The 12,176-nt window shown below is 34.7% G+C and overlaps 1 protein-coding gene across 4 annotated transcripts in view; it reads right to left on the bottom strand.

Moving 5' to 3' along the window:
- RAPGEF6 (Rap guanine nucleotide exchange factor 6) overlaps positions 1 to 12,176 on the bottom strand; it is a 150,627-nt gene that overhangs the window by 35,115 nt on the left and 103,336 nt on the right. For all 4 annotated transcript variants that reach the window (XM_058168507.1, XM_058168508.1, XM_058168506.1 and 1 more), the window contains 8 exons: positions 11,063 to 11,227; positions 9,823 to 9,930; positions 8,384 to 8,587; positions 7,858 to 7,966; positions 6,171 to 6,414; positions 4,978 to 5,135; positions 1,305 to 1,545; positions 196 to 579 (listed from right to left, as the gene is read on the bottom strand). In XM_058168507.1, coding sequence (XP_058024490.1) covers positions 196 to 579; positions 1,305 to 1,545; positions 4,978 to 5,135; positions 6,171 to 6,414; positions 7,858 to 7,966; positions 8,384 to 8,587; positions 9,823 to 9,930; positions 11,063 to 11,227 — 1,613 coding nt within the window. The remainder of the gene's footprint in view (positions 1 to 195; positions 580 to 1,304; positions 1,546 to 4,977; positions 5,136 to 6,170; positions 6,415 to 7,857; positions 7,967 to 8,383; positions 8,588 to 9,822; positions 9,931 to 11,062; positions 11,228 to 12,176) is intronic.

Below are 12,176 nucleotides of genomic sequence, written 5' to 3' on the forward strand. Positions count from 1 at the left end.
TTAATATTTTTAAAAAGCTAAATCTAAAATTTCACTAATATCACTAATAATAAATAAATATTTAGGTATCATATTCATCTTAAGTCTGCAAATAACTTTTCACTTTGTTGAATAAAGTCTATGATCTTCAAAGCCACGTATATTCCATTTGCAGTTTCCTGCTTCTCTTTTATTTTTTAAAAGAAAATAACCAACCTAATAACAGCAAACATAGAGTTGAAGTTCTTGCATTCTCTGCAATGGAGAGCGATTTTTATGAAATGTTTTACAATCTTCATCCTTTTCAGCTGATTTGTTTCAGATAAAATTTCCGTAGCAACCCAAAACGTTTCTTGATTAATAACATCCTCAAATTGTTTCAGGTTAGTATTTCCTGTTTTAGAATACAGCTTATATAATTCATCAATATACTCGGTAGGCTCAATGTTTCGAAACAATTCAAAGTCTCTCATTGAAAGCTGAGTAGCCACTTCAATAGTACTCAGCTGTAAAAGTGAGATTTGGCTCTCTCTTAGCAATTCTTGAGCATCTTCATCTGAGCACAGAGTCTCTGTTTCCATATTATTTTTCAAATAATACCTAAAAATACAGTGAGAAGCATATATGATTTAATAGAGTTAATAACTTTGCAGAATTATAGTCCAAAGTAATAAGCTAAGTAACACTGAAGAAACAGCCTCTAGCAAAGACAAAATATTCCCTTTTCACCCTGCTGCCCTCAATACCCTTTTAAAATTACTGTGGTTAGATGCAGATTTGTAGAATGAAGGAAAGGATAGGAGAAAAGTTCATTAATACAAAAGGAGAGATTCGGTATTTTTGCCCATTACTCTTCATTACCAATCATAAGGCTTTTATATAAATTACTCGTATAAAGTATGGTTGACCTTCCACAAAAATATCATTAAATGTCTACACTATTTTGCCATGGCTACATTTATTCTCTAGGAGTTACTTCTAAAGCAGATTTTTCATTTTCCCAGAAACCATGTTCCTTTTTTGGAGTGCATTAGTGCACAATCTCAAGGTTAGAGCTAGATTAAGTCAATATTTTTCTCTGACATACTATTTCTCAGCTATTATTTTGTTGTTGTTGTTGTGATTTTTATACTTCGTGTTATGAGCTATCTATATTTTAATTATAAAGCATCTGTTGCTGTAACACTTCATTTTTACTTTGGTTTACTTAACATAATCTGGCAACTATGTATCAAATCAAAGGCAATAAAATCTGTTTAGGGTAAGAAATGCCACCTCTTTTTAGTATTTTCTTCTCTATCCCAATTGCAAAATGAAATATTTACCTCCCATTGAGCTGAATTCGGTCTGCTAATTTTGAGAACTGGTCGGGAAGCCTTCTCTGTTTGATGACTCCTTCAGTGCTCACAGAAACTTCACACAGAGAATAGGTCTCTGGAGTTCCTGTCAAATTGAATTCATGTACTGCGTGGCTTACAACTTCTTTTGCTGTAGTGTCTTTGCTGATGATAATGTAACAACTCTGTTGATCAACTTTGAAGACTCTTATAACCTGATCAGGAATGTCTGAGATTAAAATAGAAGAATTAACACGTTAACTTATTTCCATGGATGATGTATTATTTCTATTTTTAATTATACATATTTCTTTTTTTTAGCCTTTATAGAAAACTGACTTGTAATGAAATACTTTCCATAAACATGTATTTATTATTTTGTTCTTGGATAAAGAAAGCGCACCTGGCTCTGTAGGTCATTTCTCTGAGATCTAAACCCCCTTTTAAAAGGCCTTTTAAAAGCCTGTAACTAATTTGGATGTTTTGCTCTTCCTAATGGCTATCAACTAGGTTATTGTTTATCTGATACTTTGCTTTATAGTGGTACCAAGGAAAGAACTGTAATTGTTAACCTGACGTGGATTATGAGAAGAAATAAGTGTCTCATAAATCAATAAAGCTTACTAAACTTCAAGTATAGTGTATTGATTGCTTTTTCCTTATGGATAATTCATTCTTTGTTAAACAGCTTTGCTACATGATATACCTTCTGGTTTGGAAAAGCAAACATAGAGAGGCCAAGGGCATATAATTTAAATGGACTGACATTTTCTTCTAATGTTTCTACCCTGAATACACATGAATATACAAACTCTCTTCAAAAGACTGAATTTATAAAATAACCTTTACAGAATAATACACAACTGTGCCAAGCACAGTTTCATCTTAAAATCTGATTCAAATATGCAAAGAAAACGAAAGGATGAAAACTTTCTCACTTATTTCTGTTGCAGATTTAAAAAAGAGAACTATATTCATAATCTTATTCATATAAAAACCATTTCCCTACATAAAAAAAAACTGTTGAACCTTGGACCTTTGAGAAAAACACTTAGAAGGTTTGTCTAAATGTTTGTTTTCCTGACATGGTAGCTTTAAAAAAATACATGGAGCAACACTGAAATCTACTATCTGAAATAGTGTAATCAATGAAGCCTTGAGATGAGTTGGGCAACAAACAAATTTAACGAACAAAAAATCAATCAATCAATCAATGCTAGTATTAAAACATTCACTTAAAAAAAAATCCATTGGGATGTTGGGATACTTACAGTAAAAGCCAACTGTTGCAGAATGAAAAAAGAGGGAAAGTCAGAATCTAAATGTTATGCCACGAATAAAAACATTTACATAATTTCCTGTAATAAAAATCTAAATGTTTTATACAAGTCAAACATAAAGTGCTTGTGTCTGCCTCTGAGTCAATGTTGACTCCTGGCAACTATGCTGTTTCCTTGGAAAGATTTCAGAAGTGGTTTGCCATTGCCTCCCTACAAGGGCTGAGAAAGAGTGATTGGCCGAAGGTCACCCAACTGGCTTCATGCTCAAAGCTGGACTAGAGCTCCCAGTCTCTCAGTGTCTAACCTGTTGCCTTAACCAATGTACCAGATTGGTTCTCTTATGCACACAAATGGTGCTGAAATGGTATTTAAAGATAAAAATGTAAATAATATACAGAAACACAAGCAGGTCAAAGGCTTTTTTATGGAGGTCTCTCTCATAAACTTGCCAGGAATTAATATGAAAACAGATATAATGAGATTTTTTAAAAACCTGACCTACATTTGGGAATGAGTTTAGATAGGAGATCACAAGCTTGCAAATTATTGAATAGCCTCTAGAGCAGAAATTATCTAACTCATATGGTTGGTAATAAACAAATAATTATAAATTAAATTGGTTTGTCTGTTTCAAGAAAAGCACACACCCCCTCAATACCGTAATCCATGTTTCTTAACTTTTTTCTCTTAAGACTCTCCTTCCTACTTTTAACCATTATGGAGGACCTTGAAAGAACATCCCCTCCCCGATGGATTATCTTGGATATTTACTGCATTAAAAATTCAAATTACAACTATTTCTCACAATTATTTGATAGGATCTTAGAATTTTATTTTCAACATAGGCTGGCAAATAATTTTGATTTCACAGACCCTGGCAGAGTCTTGGGGAATCCCCTGGGATCCTAGGACCACACTTTAAGACTGCTGTATGGCATGAGCAGAAAACCTATAGCCTTCTGATATTTGTGAAACATAACTTCCAAAATGCATGATAAGGCACAGTAGATCAGCAGTATCTAAAAGGCCATAGGTTCTTCCTTTCCAGTTTAGGCATTTTGTGATAATGCACTTTCTTTTAAGAAAATATTTTACATAATTTTGTCTCTTATGGAATTAGCAGACACCTAATTCTCAGTATTTCATATTCTCCAGATTCTACAAATTATATTATAGGGTGTACCAAAAGTCAGGTCCCACAGCCAATTTATTATGTAAATTACATTAAATGTTCAATTTAGTTGCCATTTTCTTTTAAACATTTTATTTTTCCAATACATAGCCTTTTTAACATTCCTAAGTACAGTTCATTTTTCTCTGAAAAAAGTATTTAATAAACACATTGTATTGTATCTGGCCTATGGGATCTGGCTTTTAGTACAATCTGTAAATTAAAGATATTAGTAATTGTGTAAGTATGATTCATTTTTCCTATAAATGCATACATTTAAACAAATTCTGTTTAAATATAAGTGCATTTTATTCTTGTTCTTACTTAACTACAGAGTATTGGCATTTATCTAAACATGCTAGAAAAAATGATACTGTATAGCTACGGTTTATCCAGATATAAAGGATGGATCAAAAGATTATAGCAAGTATACTGAACATATATATGAAACTGCTGGGAGGGTATCTTGAGGTGAGATATTATCAATATACTAATGCCATCCATTTACACAGTGACATCCTGGCCAAGCCCACTGGATCAGAGTTGACAGCCATCTAATATCTGAGCAACATAGTAATATCAATTGTGGTAGTTATTCTTGATTGAATCACACTACCCCCCAAAAAAAAATTAGTGTGTGAATTCTAGGTTCTTTGGCTTTTGTACCCAGTTTCCGAACTGCTGATATTTACCTGGGAAGCCCTTACTGGAGCAACTCCAGGACATGTCAAAAAATACCATGCCAGAATTACACCCATTCAATCCTATGAAAAGAGAGGAGGGCTTGTTACAGTATCTCTCTGCTTGAACATCAGGCATTCTTAACATGCCCGTTATGTTATCAAATATCCCTCTCTAAATGCACCCAATCCTGATAATATTTTATAAACAAGTTAAAAGCAATTTTGCTCTACTGTGAGTTTGTCCCTTACAACTAGAGCAGCTGGCTTTAAGGATATCTTAAAGAATAAGGATATTTATGATGAAGTTTATTAATAGCTTTTAATATTACTTTATGTTAATACTTTTACTTTTATTCTTCTATTTTACAACTGACTTGATTGTACTGTCCAGAGTCCATTAGTTTTAAGTGGGTTATAATATTACTACTCATAATACTGATTTACAAACAACCATTAACAACTAACACTTTTTTTTCCAATAGAAGATGAACTTTAGACACATATCACAATAAAAAGACTTATTTCACCTGAAGGATTTGAAAAATCCAACATGCTAGTTGTGGGTTGCAGGAGATCAGGACTGCTAGATGAAAGAGTGCCAGGAATAGGCATTATTGCCAAACTGTGTCTGCACTGTCTTGTTCCCACAATGCTGTCATCTTGTGACTGGCTTACACTGCCATCGCTGTAAAAGAGTATTAGAAAGCTGTCAATATAGATGATCCAGAAAAGAAATTGTTTTAATAAAAACATAAGTGATGGAGGAACTCCAAAGGTACTTAGAAGTGCTATAACAGTCTGGAAATTAGAGACACAGATGGAAATATTCCTTGTATAGAAACACTCATATTGTTGATATAAAAGAAGAAATAGATTATTTATGGAACTCTGGATTAAGTAGTAACATTTATTCTACTTGGCCTTCTTAGAATTGATATAAAAGACAAGACTATGATACAGGTGGTCCTTGTTTAACAACTACTCATTCAGCAACCCTTTATGTTTGCAATGGCACTGAACTAGGCACTGAATATTATGAGTCCTTGAAGTTCTAGCCAGAGCAGCACCCCATATAACTGTGATCTGCGCCTTCAGCATTTGGTCCAGATTTTCAACTGCTGCAGTGTCCATGGGCATGTGACCACAGTTTGTGACCTTCTCTATAAGTCAATGGAGAAGGTGGCAGGAAGCTGGATCATTTGAGTTCCTCATTAATGACCCACATGTCTCTTGCTTAACCAGGGACTGCCAGAGCTGCTGTTGCTAAGTGGCACAGTCCTGAGACCTTGTGCTTTATGGCCACGGTGCTCAGCAACAGAAAATATATCCCCGAATACCATCATTACCTGTAACCTGAAATAGTGCAAATTCCTTTTCTACAACACTGAATTGAAACCTTCCCCTGAATGCTAATAAGATCCTAACACAAAGATAACTTTTAATTCAGTTTCTACATCTAGGCATTATGTTCTTGCATATGTATTGATACTATCCTGCTTGGAGTAGTGAAAATGGTTTTTTTTAGTATAAAAATTAATTTTTTATTAGCACTACAGCTGAAGAATTTGATAAACGGATTTCCTTTAAAAATCTCAAAAACTAAATAAAAGGGTTGACTGGATAAAAGATTGTACAAGTTGGATCACCAGTAGTACTCATTTTAACGCACATCAAAACATTTTCAACTCCCTTGAAAAAAAAGTGTAATATTTTATCATACCTGAATAATTTTGGAGGCAAGATACTGAATCTTGTTTTGTCTAAAATTTTCTTGATTCTGTTTCTTCCTCCAGACACAGTGTTCGCTTTCATTTTCTTGTTTGCTTTCTCACGTGGAAACATTTGTTCCACATCTCCAGGAATATCTGGGATGGAATAACGATTATTTTTCTTTTCTGCTATTTTGGGAATATGTGGAACTCCATTCTTCTCCTGTCCTATCCTACTAAGTAGTTCTTTGAATACTGTAAAAATGTAAAATATATTCCTTTATTAGAACACAGTGCTTATTTAAAACTGTATTTAGTATCAAAGGTATTTAAAGTTCACAGTAAGTCAAAAAGAACAGTAGTAAAACTTATCAAATTCTCTCTATAGAAATTTTGCTGTACATTAGTGCCAATTTAATGATGTGCAGCATGGTGACAGTTTTATTCAACTTTTCCAGCTGATGACCACCCGTTTATTTTTAAATAATTAAGCATCCACCTGTCCCAGGAGTTATGGCTAATGATGTTATATTAATTAGATGGATCAAAAAAATTGAGATGTTATTAATAGAGTTACTTCATAACATACACAACCACGAGATAATTCATAATTTTGAAGAGGGAGGCTGAAGGAGTGAAATAGATGTTTTAAACCTCATATCTTAAATTCCTTCCCACAATGCTTTAGTTCTACCCATCCTAAAAGTGCTCTAGGCCAGGGGTCCCCAACCACCAGTCCGCAGCCCTCTGCCGGGCCACAACCAGTTTGGAACAGGGCAGAAATGCTGCATTTGTGAAAGTGGAGTGCACGTGCATGAAACAATCCCTTTTTCCACCCTCCTGCTGCTGTTGCTTCCACCTCTGCCAGTTCACCGAGCCAGAAAGGTTGGAGACCACTGCTCTAGACCAGGGTGTTGAACTCAAGGCCCGGGGGCTGGATTCAGCCCATGGGGTGCTTAGCTCCGGCCCGTGGAGGCACCCTGGTGCCTCTGCCAGTGAAAACGGGCTAGCAAGCTCCATTTTTGGCTGTGATGGCTTTCTGAAACTCTCTGCCAGCGAAAATGGAGGTTGGGAGGGTCCTCCCAAGCTCCGTTTTTACTGGCAGAGTGCTGCAGGAGGCCGTCGCAGCCAAAAATAGCTCCCCAGCCCATTTGCACTGGCAGAGTGCTCAGGCCACCACAGACATCCCCAACATGAGTGACATTGAGCTGGCCAAGCCCACCCTGGCCACGCCCACTCCAACCCCCTGAGGTCAAACACAACCCTGAATGAAATTGAGTTTGACACCCCCTGCTCTAGACAATGATGCAGATGATGGAGATGTGCAATGAATACACATGAAGTGACGTGAAGTATATACACTGCACATCTCTGATAGAGTACATAAAGGAAAAGTATCTCTGAACTCAACTGAAAATATCTGGAAGTAACTTTGAAAGTTAATCATGCTCAAATTACTGTATGCCAGTCCAGCTTTAAAAAAAAAGTGTGGCCCTTATCACAGCAAGCCTGTGAATTAGGCTGTTTACAATTTGCAGTCTTGACTGCTATGATATTTCCTGTTGTATTGGATTATAAAGTTTATTTTATTTTATTTTATCATTTAAAAATCCAATCCCTTTCTTCCAAGGAAGATTTTTTTAAAAAAAAAATTAACTGCACTTAGGATCTTGGTCAACATCTCTGCAAGATACTCACCAAAAATATTTGTTTTTACAGTGATGGAAAGATGAGTATTGTTTCTCAAAATTTCAGTAGCTTTTGAAAATGTAATGTTCTCAAAGTTCTGCCCATTTACTTCCATTACCTATTGAATAATACAAACAAGTTAAGCATGTTAACTTTAAACATATAAGACACCATGCTTCTCAAATACTTTAGTACTTGATAACTTTATTATTGGCTCAGACTGAACTTGAAATATGATTACAAAATCACATTTTATTTATCTTAAATATCATCAGATTCAGTTCTTCCTTTATTTTTTTTTCTCAGTACATAAGAAAGAGATCTAATAATTTTGCTTCACTAAGAAATGAAAGCCACAGTTTAACTAAGTTTTCTAGTTATGGTTGGAAGGATAATAATGTATTTTGGGAGGGGGGGGAGGGTCTGAAACCAATAGAAAATTTCTTGGTCAGTATATTCAGCTGAACGTGTATGCCTATTGGTGTGTCACATAACAAAATAGATAAAAAATATAACTGTTAAAATTTAAGCTCACCTGATCACCACGTTTAAGCCCAGCTTCTGCTGCTTTGCTTCCTGATTCCACCGACTCTACAAAAATACCAAAACCTTTTTCGCTCCCTCCAAGAAGACTGAAGAAAAGTGGTGAATCTCTAGAAGGCTTTTGCAAGGTGACTTGTCTCCACTTTGCTTTTGCGGCACATGCAATGTTTAATAACCTGAGATGTCCTTTCATTTTCTGTAAATGGTCAAACAAGCAAACTTGAATGTTCTGCATCTAAACAACATGAAATCCTAATTATTAAGGAGGAGCTTATATAACCATTAATACTCAACTGTCATTAAATTTCTCTGATGGGAGATTTATGATTTAACAAACAGGAGTTTTAAATTTGCAGTTTCATGCGTCACACACAGGCCACACCCACCCTAGCTCCGCAAATGGGAAAAACTTCATGAAACATCACATGACAGCAATGTGATACCGAGAGTTTGACACCCGTGTTCTAGATTTTTGACAGGAATCCTGTGCAACCATGGATATCAGTCATGATTAGGCACAAGTCTGACTATTCCTGCCAATTTCTAAGAGTGACAAATGGAACCCTTAGAAGGAATTTTGACACCAAGTAGGCGGGGGAGGGAGTGCAAACTTAAACGACTTCAGTTAGTAACCAGTTCTCATTGATCTTTGTCATCCACATTTATGGATAAATATCTACCTTATTACATGAATTAAAAACAGCTGTTCCAAAGTCTGCATCTCTTTGGGATTGGAAGTCCATAAATAGTACTGAATACAAATTGAAGACTGAGCCCAGGTAGCTGCCTTGCATAATTCCAGTCCCACAGTTCTCGTGGACTGATTTCAATAACTGCTGCTTAGTTGGCTCATAATAGTTTAGAAAAATGATGGGTAAAGACTCCTACCCCGCCCTTGGAATATCAAGAACAAAAGCCAGTTTCTTTGGAATTAAGCAGCTCTATACAGATTGAAAGATTGGAGAGATCTTTTAACACCCAAAGTTAACAAATGAGCAAATGACCAATTGAAGAAACATTCAGAAGAGTACAGTCCTGTCCAGCCATTCTGTGGTACTCATGGACCACAAGATTCCCACCAAAAACGTCAGCGCTATAAAAAAAAATAGAATGCAGCTTTGTATAGGCATAAAATACCACATTGTGAATCAGAGACTGCAGTGAAGAATAGTCAAATTGCTCAGTGTAATATTCAGAGTGCACAGTACTATCCTCCTAATGACCTTGATTCTGGGTTATTTGCCAAAACTGTTATGTAAAAGAAAAGTCCAACAGTTTGGGCTTAAATATATATACTTTCCTGAATGACATTCAAAACAGAAATATGAATGACTTGTAGGACAGCCTTCTAAAATGTTTTGAACAGCTTTTTTTAATTTTTAAAGAGGTCTTAGAAGATATAAAAATAAAATGCATAATATATAATAGTACCGCATTTTCCAAATGTTTTTCAAATTCTTCCAAAAATCTTGTCATGGCTGGATCTCCTTCAAAATCATTAAAATGATTATTCACCCATAGCAGTACAACTCGAGTAACCTAAGAACAAATATAAGTTGACACTTCAATACAATTCCACTGCTATTTCTAGATAAAACAATGCTTAAACTGTTTATTATTTCATTTTATGAGTTTATCAAATTTTTAAATTACAAATTTAAAAAAGGAGAAACATCATTAGTACAATACAATACAGTAACCCCTAGAGACCCAAGGATCCATGTAGTCTCAAAAGGATTTGAAAGCAGCCCTCACATAATTTAAAAATTATAACTGATGACACTCAGGGAAAGGATTAAATCACACGAATTAAATATAATAATTTTAAATAAATATTATTTCAAATTGAAAATAACATAGGTTTATGGATATTTTCTTGCAACTTTCAGACATTTTAAATACCCAAAACTTCCAAATGCTGTTATGCTGATAATGAGTTCAAAGGCTAAGAAAATAGGAATACATTCTTCAATTTAGCTATACATTACAGCCCAATTACTTCTGTACTGTAATGTAATGGGAATTACATTTCCCAGTTACTTTATCAATCAATAGCAAGAAATACCCAGTCACATAAAATGTTACTCCAGATTTTGAACTGCAGTAACTTTGTATACAAAAATCAACATTATTTATATCTTTACAATTTCTCAAGTACACCAACCAGTAAACTTTTAAAATACTTTTTACACATATAGAGTGTCCATCTGAAGTAAATGAAGGAGCATGAACCACTTTTTTTCTGTCCAGGAATGGCATAGCCTATTACAAAGATCAGAGGGAAATCCTACCACTCTTTATTATTCATTGCTTGTTTTCCTGAATATTCACTGCATATTTTTGATGAAATATGTCCACTTTGAATGTACATATTTTTTAAAACAACTCCAACCCTCCTTTGGCAAAAGCTAATTAGATTGAAGTATATTTATTTAAATTAAGAACAGCCAGAATAAGCTTAATTTGGGATGCTACTTTCTGATAGCATAGCATGAATAATTGCATAGAATTTGCTCCTGTTAAAATCTCTCAATATACTTCAGAGAAAATCAAACACATCCAATAAGGTGCAGCAAAAATTCAACTGGTTTTCATCAGTAAAAATAACATTTATTTCAAACATATGACAATTAGAAAAACCAAATCAGTCATGTATAATTTAGGAACCAACCTTGTCCCTGAGACTGTCAACCTGAAACCACTCTAAAAGTTTGTCTCCAACTTCCAGAGGGCTTGACAAAAATGTTCTGAATGTTAATAAAAAGTCTTCAATGTAAGTTGGATCCACAATAGAGTGCTCTTCTATTAAATGCATAATGAGGCGTTCAGGTGTAGCCTTAAAAACAAAGAGATTGCAGTGAATCTTCTGACAACTTAATTTTGTAGTATTATCAACCATGATACAATAAGAGATAGTGACACATAAATTTGATTCCTAAATGTCATTCATAAACTTTTATGCTAAAACATTTGCCCACCTATCCTCCAAATTTTTCATATTAAAATCCTTCCTTATAAACATTTGCTATCCCTTATTATTATTTCATGATAAACTCTACCATTATTTTCTCACCCATGCACTTAAATGTGGTAACTACCATTCCAATTTCTGATGCATCACTAATGCGTTTCTAACCTAGCTACAATTATTTTTTAACAGCTGGGCATGAGAAGCAAGATGCGGCAGTTTCTAACCCAGCACTCACTGTAAGAAGAAAGATAGATATGATAATCTAAATTGAGAGTTTGGAGAGATTAGAACAGAAAACCTATATTATCTTCCTTTTTGGGAAAAGAAATATACTTGCTGTTATTTGTCAGGGGCCCAGGTAACAAAAGGGATGTCTTATTTAACATCAGCAAGATACTAGAATCTTAGCCAAAGACCGGGTCAATATAATAAGCTTTAATAACTCGTTTTATTCATAAAGCTTACTAATAAATACCACAAATAAACACTTAATTATACAAATTTTCTAGATATTTATTTAGCATAATAATTCATACCATATCTACACATTCAAATACTAAATTCCTTTTATATATCTATGAATCAAAGAATCCCTCTGTCAGGCTGGTGTAGGCAACTCCAAAATTGCTTGTCCTTGGAGACTCCAATTTACTGCCCTGTCATGTTGAGCTATAGTCATGTCAGGAATTTATGGCCTCTATGGTAATCATGGATTGTCCCAAACAATAGAAGGCTGAATGCATTACTTGGGGTGGGGTGTGGGTGGGTGTGTGTGTGTGCGTGTGTGTGCATATGTGTGTCACACATTGCATTT

The sequence above is a fragment of the Ahaetulla prasina genome, chromosome 2, assembly GCF_028640845.1.
Source record: "Ahaetulla prasina isolate Xishuangbanna chromosome 2, ASM2864084v1, whole genome shotgun sequence".
Classification (NCBI taxonomy): Eukaryota; Metazoa; Chordata; class Lepidosauria; order Squamata; family Colubridae; genus Ahaetulla; species Ahaetulla prasina.